At 50.1% G+C, this 11,262-nt stretch overlaps 1 protein-coding gene across 1 annotated transcript in view; it reads left to right on the top strand.

The window, feature by feature from the left end:
- Positions 1 to 120: 120 nt before the first annotated feature.
- Positions 121 to 11,262, top strand: part of IGFL4 (IGF like family member 4) — a 36,431-nt gene continuing 25,289 nt past the window's right edge. The window contains exon 1 of the mRNA XM_058673941.1: positions 121 to 234. Coding sequence (XP_058529924.1) covers positions 121 to 234 — 114 coding nt within the window. The remainder of the gene's footprint in view (positions 235 to 11,262) is intronic.

The following is an 11,262-nucleotide window of genomic DNA, read 5'->3' as shown; positions in this document are numbered from 1 at the left end:
CGCGTGGGCCTGGTGGGTTGGAGACGGCGCCGAAAACTCCTTAGGCGCGGAGACGCGAGTCAGGCGCTAGGCTGGGGGTGCTCAGAGGGGCTTCCGTGGCCCCTCAGCCAGACGCTGGTCATGGCCGGAGTGCCCGGGGTCCAGCGTGTGGCGAGGCTGTGGGTTCAGCTGCACCTGCGCCTGTGCCAGGCCCGTGGAGCACCTGCCTGCGGGCTTGGGCAGTGGCGCTTCAGAGTGGGCGAGAGGGCGCACCCAGAAATAGTAGAGATGCGTTTCTGTCCGAGCCGCATTGAAGTTTCTACGTGAGCTCCTGGCATCTTGAGGCGAAGGGGTGTTCCCATGGTGCCCACAGGTCTGGGCGCGGCATGGTGCAAGGCTCAGGGCCCTAATAAACTGAAACCGGTTGAGCTGTGGAGAAGATGCAGGGACGGAAGCACTGGCTGCGCAGTTGGTGAGAAGAGGCCTGCCTCCCAGGTCCTGCTTTCGGGTTCGCAGGAAAGGAGGAGTGAGCCTATATAAAGATTATCATTTCATGTTTACGTATTTATGGGACCTTGTAAGTTAATTCACAAGGAAATACGTAAAATAAGAATAACCTGCAGGCCTGATGCCGTGGCCTGGCGGCTAAAGTTGTGCGTTGAATGAGCCGGGATCCCATATGGGCGCTGGTTCTAATATTGGCAGCCTTGCTGCCCATCCAGCTCCCTTCTTGTGGCCTGGGAAAGCAGTTGAGGACGGCCCAAAGTTTGGGACCCTAAACCCTCATGGGAGACCTGGAAGAGGTTCCTGGCTCCTGCTCCAGATTGGCTCAGCTCCAGCCATTATGGCCAGTTGGGGAGTGAAACATCAGATGGAAGATCTTCCTCTCTGTCTCTCCTCCTCACTGTATATATATCTGACTTTGCACTAGAAATGAGTAAATCTGGGTTGGGATAGGTGAGGAGTTATGCCAAGCTGAGTCAGAGTAACCACTGACCTGCACGTGATCTACGGCTGGGAAGAGGCCCGGTTGGGGAGCTAAGGGGACATCCTAGCTTGGTTGAGGTTTTCACCAAGGGGCACGTGGGCTGGAATGGGGGCTGCGTTCTACCCAGGAAACGGTTGCAGTCTCCCTTGGCACAAGTGTGGACTGAGACTGGACGTGCCAAGCCGTGCCAGACCCCAACACCATCTGGTGCTCAGGAAGACCAGGGTAGATGTGGGATGGACTAGGCTAGGTCTCAGCCCCTACTGAGCCATGTGTGAGCTGTGTGTGGATATGGGCGAACTGTAGCTGGGCTGAAACATCCAACAGTAAGAACCAGATTGGGTTGAAGGCCAGTCAGGAAAGGCCACTGTTCCTGCTAGGACAGGAGGTGAACTGAGTAGGGCTGGCTCATGGACCCACTGGTATGCGCAAAATCTGGCATTGGGAGGGGTTCTGATGGAGGAGCCTGGGCAACTCCTCTGGCAGGACACAGTCCCGGCAGGTAAGCGCAAGAAGCACAATAGGAAACAGCCCAGAACAGGCCACGGAAAGTTTCCCACTGGCATACATTTGGCATGGGTTGGGGGCAGACCAAGCTGAATCAGTTGATATCACCCACTGGCAAATCTGAGCACCAGAACAGAGTGTGGGTCAAGCCAGGTTTGGTCGTGACAAAAACCAATGCACAATATGGAATGCCAAGGTGAGGTTGCCTGTACTGGATGTGACTGCAGCACCCATCCAGCACGCATGAGAACCAAGAAGGGAGGGACAGAGCCGACAGGGGAATAAGGGGTGGTTCCCCTGCTGGACAGCTACTCCCACTGGAGAGTGTGGGCTGGGATGGGGGCAGACCAGACCAAGCAGGGCTACAACACCTGTGCCCCTCATGTGGACTAGATCAGGGAAAAGACAGCATGGGCTGATTGTTCCTCCTGTGCAAACAAAATTAGAGCGGGTGAGGGTTGTTTGGGCTTAGCTGCAGCATCAGGTGGCAAAAGCTGGCACTGGGGGCTAATTCTGTCAAGTCAAACCACAGAACCACCTGGAGAGTGCATAATCCAGGAGTAGGAATGGCCTGGGAGGGAAATAGTGGGCTCCTCCCTCTTGGGTTACCACTCCCACGGGCAGGCACGAAAACTTGGACAGGGTCTGGAGTGGCTAGACAGAGAGGCACTCAACAACATCCGTGTGGGCCGCATAGTTGAGCTGGTTAGATGGAACTAGGCTTTAATACCCATTGACATGTATGAGAGCCAAATGGGATGTGGGACAGACTGGACTAGTCTGCTACACATACTGGCAAACCAGGGTAGAGGGCAAGCCTGGTGGGGGTTATTGTGGGTCGCTCCAACTAGGCTGCAGCCCCCACTGGTTTATGTAAGGGACAAGTGTGTGCTGGGCAGAACCAGGCTGGACTGCAAACACCCATTGGTTCCCATGGGTGACAGGGCTGGAAACAGAACCAACCCAGCAATTGCAACCAGGTCGATGGACTGTGCCAGGCCCTGTGCTTGCTAGTACATACAAGAATCTGTTCTGGGATCACCTCAGACAAAGTTTCTTTGGAGATCTCCCCAATCGAAATGCCCGACTCAGAACGCTAGCCAAGAAAAGACAGAGGACAGGACAAGTCAATCAACCACCTCAGCCACATGTTGGCAGTGAAAAACGGGGCAAACGGAGACTATGAAGGACTATGTCGATCAGTGGATCTTCAACGACCTCATTGTGCTTGGAGTGGCGAGATTGGCAGCGATTCATAACTGGTGAACTATCAAAACCACTTGAGCAAGACCCTCGGAGCATGCCACACATCAGGGACCTGGGATGGGTGGGAGGCTAGGTGGGGCTTCTCCCTCAATATCCCCCTTTATCTCAGATATATGAAGGAAACAATATGGAAATAATAGTCTTACCCACTTTCCTGTAGCCCTTGAACCTTTTTACCCTAATTAATTATGTTAAGACCTGGGAAAGCAGCAGAAATGTCACAAATACATAGGCCCCTGCACCCACACGGCAGAACTAGAAGAAGCTCCTAGTTTTGGCTGTTGCATCATCTGCAGAGTGAACCGGTGAATGGAAGCCCACCCAATTCTCTCCCTCTATAACTCTTTATTTCCTATAAATTAGTACTTTTATAAATTTTTTAAAAATCTGAAAAAAAGAATGACCCCAGAGAATTATATGATGAGAGCCACTATTGCCCAGACAAGAAGGAACAAGAACTAGGAAATAAATTTGAAAAACCAAAAGAGCTGTAAAACTCACCACCCCTCCTCCAAAAAAAAAAAGTACAAGTGACAAATGGCAGAGCTATCAAGGACAGGAAATACACCAGATCGCCCCGGATCATCTTCAGCCAGAAGTTAAGCATTGAGTTCAGTGAAGACTCAGTGACAATAAACCCCACATCAGAATATGTCAGAGGAGGACAGGTGGCAAGTGGGAGAGCCCCGAGGGCCACAGCTGGGGCCACTGCAGTGGACACTTCAGGCAGGATGTTTAGAAACTGCCTTAATGGTGGGGAGGGGAAAGGGAAATCCCAGAACCTGTGGAACTGTATCATAAAGTTTAAAATAAAATAGAAGGGGAAAAATTGCCTTAATGGGAAGGCTTGTGTTCCTTCCACATTTCGTGCTAAAACCTAGCCCACATGCAGTCATGATTAGTTCATGGGAATTCCCTATTATTATTTGGTTCCCAGGAGTTCCCAGGACCCTGTTTCCTTGTTCCACGCCCATGGGGTGAGGGTGAAGGGCGGGGACAGCAGCCCTTCCTGCAGTCTGTGTCAACTACTGACTTGACCTTGAATGATCTCTCCCCCAGCGCTGTGAGAAGCGAGTTTCTGATGTTTACAAATGACCCTCTGGCCGGTATCTTAGTGTAGTGGGGATGAGCTAGGACAGCACCGGGTTTCATGTAAGCCCCTGGAGGGCAAGGCCAATAGGGACAAATAATTGGGAAGGAAATTGGCAGTTCTCCAAGGCAGTAGACTCCCAGTTGGTGTGGCTGCCAAACCCACAGAGAAAAAGAGGGAAACTCCATGCACCTAATGATGCCTGGGTTCAAGGAATGGGATTAGAAAGAGGGGTTAGAAAGGGGAGGGAGGCGGCGACTTCACCCTACAGAACCCTGAGACAGACTGCACCAGCAGTCACAGGGTCGCGCTCCCCGAAATAAATCATCCTGACAGGTGTCCCTGGTATAACGTCATAGAACCTTCTCTTCATCTCCATGGTCTTCCTCTCAACTGCTCAGGACCCCAGGTTAACCCCAAGAGAACCCTGCAACTCCCAGTAGAGACAGGCTGCAAAACACTTTGACAGTGTTCCTCAAAGCTGCTAAGTCAACACTAGCAGGAAGTTTGAGAAACCATCAGAGTCCAGAGGAGGTTGGGGATGGGGTGGGGATTTGGGACATCAACTAGGACACCTGCTGGTGTGACCTGGCTTAGCCACAGCTGGTGTGGGGGTGCTGGTTCCATGGCAGGCTCCTCTTGCCTGGGAACAAACCCTAATAGGGCAACTTTTGACTGGAATACCTGGGTCCCTGCCACCCGTGTGGGAGACCTGGTGAAGTCTCTATTCCCGTTCACACTGCCAGTCCTGGATGCTGTGAGTAACTGGGGACAGAAGTGACAGAAGAAGTTTCTCTAGTTTCTCCTCCCCACACATATCAAACAACATGAAAAAGAAAAACCAATGCTCCTCTAACACAGGAGGCTGAAGACACTAACCACAGTGAGGATGCTGGACCTCTGAGGGAATGTTAAGTGAAAGGAAGGGAATGTTAATAGAACTGTGATCTCTAGTTAGTAACAGTACTGCTAGACACTGTTGGGTTAATAATAACAAATGCCGGCCCGGCGGCGTGGCCTAGCGGCTAAAGTACTCGCCTTGAACGCCCCGGGATCCCATATGGGCGCTGGTTCTAATCCCGGCAGCTCCACTTCCCTTCCAGCTCCCTGCTTGTGGCCTGGGAAAGCAGTTGAGGACGGCCCAATGCATTGGGACCCTGCACCCGCGTGGGAGACCTGGAGGAGGTTCCTGGTTCCTGGCTTCGGATCAGCGCACACCGGGCCATTGCAGCTCACTTGGGGAATGAATCATCGGATGGAAGATCTTCCTCTTGTCTCTCCTTCTCTCTGTATATCTGACTTTGTAATAAAAATAAATCTTAAAAAAAATTAATAACAAATGCCCCACAACGATATAAGAAATAACTACTAATAGTAGGAGTAGTTCATGGTATATAAATAGTAGCAACTTCTCAAATTTCTTTAAACCTAATGCTAATTTTAAAGATTAGTTTCACAGCCCAGTGCAGTAGCTTAGCAGATAAAATCCTCGCCTTGAACGCACTGGGATCCCATATGGACACCAGTTCTAATCCTGACGGCCCACTTCCCATCCAGCTCTTTGCTTGTGGCCTGGGAAAGCAGTGGAGGACGGCTCAAAGCCTTGGGACCCTGCACCCATGTGGGAGACTCAGAAGAGCTCCTGGCTCCTGGCTTTGGATCAGCGCAGCACCGGCTGTTGTGGTCGCTTGGGGAGTGAATCATCAGATGGAAGATATTTCTCTCTGTCTCCTCCTCTCTCTATATATCTAACTTTGCAATAAAGATAACTAAAAAATTTTTAAATTAGTTTCACAATAACGGGAACAATTTTGCAGGTTGTAGCTTTCCTATCTGTCATTCAAATCAGTTCCTGTATGGGCACATTGACATAATCTAGAACAGTTTCTGAAACCAGGAAACTAACTCGATATTATATAATCAATATACGTAAATATTTTAAGAACTATATAGGTGATCAAGACAACCACATTGTAGTGTAGCAGATAAATGAATCCCCCAGTGAAGCCAGCACCCCACTTCTAATTCAGATCCCTGTTAATGCACTTGGGAAGTCCATGGAGGAAGACAGGGCAAGTCCTCAGGCCCCTGCCTCTGGCAGATGGGGACAGGACCAGGTGAGACTCCAGGTTGGCCCAGCCCCAGCAGTGGTGGTGGTTATTCATAAATAGGAGTGAGCCAGCAGATGCAAGATTTCAATGTCTCTCACTCACTCTCTGTAATTCTGCCTTTCAAATAAACAAAACTTTTTAAAAAAATGTGGGGGAGAGAGGATGTCCCCAGTGCAATGGTCCAGTGGCTAAATCCTTACCTTGCATGCACTGGGATCCCATATGGGCGCCGGTTCTAATCCCGGCAGCTCCACTTCCCATCCAGCTCCCTGCTTGTGGCCTGGAAAGCAGTAGAGGATGGCCCAAAGCACTGGGACCCTGCACCCCTATAGGAGACCCAGAAGCTCCTGGCTCCTAGCTTCAGATTGGCTCAGTTCAGACCATTGCAGCCACTTGTGGAGTGAAGCAGTGGATGAAAGATCTTTCTCACTGTCTCTCCTTCAATTTGTAAATCTGTAAATCTGTATATCTGCATTTCCAGTAATGAATAAATCTTTTTAAAATAGCCAGAAATTCTTTTTATTCTCATTAAAAGACTCTGCTGCCCTCCTCCTAAATCGTGTCCTGCCTTCCTGGTGACCCCGACTAGTAGAATGTGGTGAAACTGACGCTGCTTCCATGTCAGCAACAGGATTTCCTCACTCAGGATATTTGGTAAGAATTGGGCCAATGGGGCTTGGCATAATGCGTAGCAGCTAAAGTCCTCACCTAGAATGTGCCAGGATCCCATATATGTGCCAGTTCTAATCCCGGCAGCCCCGCTTCCCAGCCAGCTCCCTGCCTGTGGCCTGGGAATGTAGTCAAGGACAGCCCAAAGCCTTGGGACCCTGCACCCACGTGGAAAACCCGGAAGAAGCTCCTGGCTACTGACTTTGGATTGGTTCAGCTCCAGCCATTGCAGTCACTTAGGGAGTGAACCACTGGACGGAAGAACTTCCTCCCTGTTTCTCTTCTCTGTATATTTGCCTTTTCAATAAAAATAAACTAAATCTTAAAAAATAAATAAAAGAATTGGGCTGATGGTGCTCAGCTGCAGGGCTGGGAGGATCCCAGGGGAGAGGCCCCTCACCAGGGCATGTGCTGAGCCCCCAGCCCATCCTGCCATGGAGATTTCTGGAATCTCCTCCCCAAGGTCCCTTGCAATCTCCAACTCCAAGCTGTGAGCAGGGATGATCTCCCCTTTCCCCTCTGTCTTCCCCAGTCCTGAGTCTGTGAGATGCGTGTGAGGAAAGGGACAGAGAGCTGCTGACAAAGGAGGAAGATGCTGTGAAACCAGGATCGGGGAATCAGGCTGGGGGTGGGGGGGACAATGGCTCCATTTTAATGTCACAGTAATGTGTCTCTGAGAGTAGAAAATGTTTCCAGTCATCCAATACACTTGGATATCTTTTAAATCTATAAAAGAAGTTGACATGGTGACTGGGCTGTGGTCAGAGTTATGTGGGATGGATGGATAGATAGATAATTGATAAACAAACATACAGACTATCGCTAGAGATGCACGTATTTCTGAATGTGATCCAACACAGTGTTCCCAGGCCACACCAACGCCCAGGTGCTCTGGATACACAGCACTGAGGGAGCAGAAGTACTGGGGCTTGATGTTCATGCATGAGCAGGAGGTGTGCTGATTCCATATTTAAATGTCACTCTCACGGTCCTGATGCTACTTCTAGTCAGGTTCAGCCTGGTTCTACTGACCGGCCACGGCCTCTACTCACAGTCCTGCCTCCTGCTCCTGCCGGTGAGAAATGCAGGCTACCTGGGCCCCTTTGGCCCAGTTGTGGCCCTCATGGCTCCAGGCAGGAAAGTCTTCTCCTGTGGTGTAGGAGGCCACTGCAGCAGGCACCCACAGCTGCCTTGCCTGGAACCTTCTCTGTGCCTTTAACAGCAGCCCCCACTGCTGCTGCCAGGGGTGCTGGGACAGCACAGGCCCCTGAGCTCACTTCACCTCTCTAAAGCAATTGTCAGCATTCTCTTTCTTCAAAGTTATTTTGAGACCAGCGCAGGTAAAGCCACCATCTCTGGCAGTGGCATTTCATAGGGGTGCCAGTTTGAGTCCCGGCTGCTCTGCTTCTGATCCAGCTCCCTGCTGACATGCCTGGGAAAGCAGCAGCAAATGGCTCAAGTGCTTGGGCCCCTGCATCCACTTGGGAGATTGCTGGATCCTGGAGTTGAACTAGCCCAACTCCAGCTGTTTTAGCCATTTGAGAAGTGAACCAACAGATGGAAAATCTCCTTCCATCTCTTTCTGTAACTCTCTCTTTCAAATATAAATACGTTTTTAAAAGATTTATTTATTTGGAAAACAGTTACAGAGAGACAGGGAGAGAAAAGCCTCCATGCCCTGCTCACTCCCCTGCTGGTTCACAGCAAGCTGCTCACTGCCCAGCCGGCAGCCCCTTTCTCAGTGTGTCCTGGCATGAGGTCTGGCTGTTGCACTAGCTCGTTTCACCCCACATTTAAACATCTGGCTTTGCAAAAGAAACAGGTAGTTTTTCCTCACATTCCTCACACCAGGAGCACCATGAGGGAGGAGAAGAGGCAGGAAGTCCCAGATCCCTAACTTGGGCATCCGTTTTTGAGAAGAGCAAGATGATGTTGCTTGGGAGCAGGTGCAAGGGACTCAGACATGGAGAGCCAGGGAGCACGCGTCTGCTAGACAGCCCTGTGCTGGGATCTTCTTCTCTGCACAGGGGGTGGGAGACCAGGCACCAATTCACTCACCTGCAGAATTCACGGCCATGGGCAGCAGCCCTAAGTGTACCTGCGCATGTGGGTGTTTGAGTCAGTGCACACCCTGCTAGCAATGGCACAAGTCCACAAATATCCTCAGAACTGAAACCAGGACCTGCCCTTGCTTGACTGTCATGGTTACGCTGATCAAGATACTCATCAAGCACTTTTACTTGTTTACTTACATGTGACGTAGACTTTCCTGTCTGCATAGTGTGTTCTCTATTTTCCAAGGTACAGGTGCTGACAGGACACTGACACAGGCCCAGGGACACAGGTACAGAGACATGTGCTGGGGTCCATGCAGTAGGTGTGAATAACATAAAGGTGTGAAGAGAACAGCTCCCTGCATGGCAGGGCCCAGGGAGCTTCCAGCTACTTGGCAGAGCCTAGCGGATTCATCTCTGACCACCTTGACGTAGTTTTCACTCCCTTTCGCATGGGCACTCAACCACCCCACTAAGAATTTTGTATTGAGGCATTGTCTGCCCCTGTGAGATGGCTTTTACAACCAACATGAGCTTAATAGTTAATGTTACTGATAATGTCCTGGTGAGTGGGCCTTTAACTGCACACAGGAGTACAATCAAGCCCATGCTGTTTCCAGACACCTTATTGTGTACCTACCCATTGCCACAAAATCTGGCCTGGACATTTAGCATGCTTTCTGGGAAATGGCTTGATAAGAATTTTACATACTAATGGAAATGATGGGAGTATGGGTTAAAACTGCCATGACAAAAAATATAGCTACTGGGACCCTAAAAGCTATCCTGTTACTGGGACCCTAAAGGCTATCCTGCTAAGGCAAAAAATATAGTTACTGTGACCTTAAGGGTTAGCCTGTCCTTGCAACTCTTTAGAACGTAGAAACTGTAGTTGCTTTAGCTGCTTTCATAATTTCTAACTAGAGGAAATATAGGCTGATTTCACTAATATCACAAAGATATACTTTTGATTATTGTTTGATCACTTATGAGGCTGTAGAACCTGCAGTTGTAGAGGAACTTAATGTTTGGAACCTTTTGTCTTAGATCTTTGTTTTTTTCTCTTTTGATGTATTCCTCACATTAAGTGATGGTTAAGTTGTAGAATAAGAATTGTAGCAAGAGTGTATTACTGAATAAGATGTGTTGCCTACTGAGAAATTCTTGGCTGCAACGTTGGAATGGATAATGCCCTGTCTTAAGGTGAAACATTTGTAGAATTGTCTTTGGAAACACTCACTTGTCCATTGTAGAACTGAAACTTAAATGGAGTAAACTTGGCTCATTGCTAATTACAATTCTTTCCGCCGTTATAACTCTTGCTTTACTTGTTCAGTTAACAAACTGTGTGAGCTTGCTGACCTAATGGCCTTTAGTGCCAATGGCCCGTAATCCCCATACACCAAGACCCCAGACTTACTAACCCATACATAATTCAAGGTAGGGGTCTGGTTGTCACAGGTGGCGCCAAGGTTAGAGCCCAGACCAGAGGAGAGCGGTTGAAGACTGGCAAACCAAGATAAGCAAGGAATGTGGGATCCTTCCTCAATCATTTCTCAAGAAGTTGTAAATTGTGCCCCCCTGAAGCTATGTCAAAATGCCCCTAAAAGAAAACTTTGTACTGCTTCTGTATAAATAAAGCGGACAGCTTTCTCGCAATGTCCACAATCATCAAGGAATCCTAGTGGTCCGTTTCTCCTTTCTTTCTCTCTTCTTCTCTCTACGCCTATCTCACGCACCCTTCTTGAGCTCCGAACTCTCGGCTGGAGCTGGACTCCGGCAGACATGTACTGCAGTGCTCAGGACAGGGACAAACGTTGGGAACACATGCAGAGACACATGAAATACATCCCCATGTAGCCCAGAATGGAGATCTCAACAGCACTCAACGTCCACTGCTTCAGGGCTTGGGCTTGATATTAACCTGTTTGTAAGCAGTGAGAAGACAGACCCCAGGCACACCTGTATGTCTACATGGACATCTGTGTGGGCTTCATGGGAAAAGACAGACCATACAGGGTATGCACCTTCCCCTGCAGGGGAGAGGAGGAAGTGAGTTGAAGGTGAGGCCCAAACATGATGCTCTCCAGGGATCCACCTCTGAGCAGGACTCCATGAAACACTCGCATCCACCACCTGCTGTGACTCTAGTGATGCCTGAGACTGGGAACCTTGAACTAGCTGGAGAGTGGGAGGGACAGGATGGGAGTTGGGGTTGAGGAAGGCAGAGCAGGTGCTCTCAGCAATAGGAAGTCCAGATAGAGGGGAGGCGGCGAGGGGCAGGTGAGATTCTGCTCCTGTCATGGGCAGTGTGCAGCCTGGGGTGGCCCTGGAGACAAGTCCCATGGTGCCCCGCTTGTCTGGGTTTGGTCAGTCCTGTGTGTAGGATTCCTCTGCTCTGCACAGTGTTGACTGGACAGCTCTTAGGGGTGCTACCTGCAGCCCCAGAGCCTGCCCTCAGCAAGGCCCTACAGGAGACTCCCAGACACTGGACAACTGGGCCCCCTGACCTGACCCCTCATCTCAGTCCTGGCAGAAGTCAGCTGGGCAAAAAGCTGCAGCACCCCAGGGCTCAGAGTGGAGGGGCCAGGCCTGACG

This window comes from Ochotona princeps, chromosome 16, assembly GCF_030435755.1.
Source record: "Ochotona princeps isolate mOchPri1 chromosome 16, mOchPri1.hap1, whole genome shotgun sequence".
In the NCBI taxonomy this organism is placed as follows: Eukaryota; Metazoa; Chordata; class Mammalia; order Lagomorpha; family Ochotonidae; genus Ochotona; species Ochotona princeps.
This window is presented reverse-complemented; position numbering and strand designations above follow the sequence as displayed.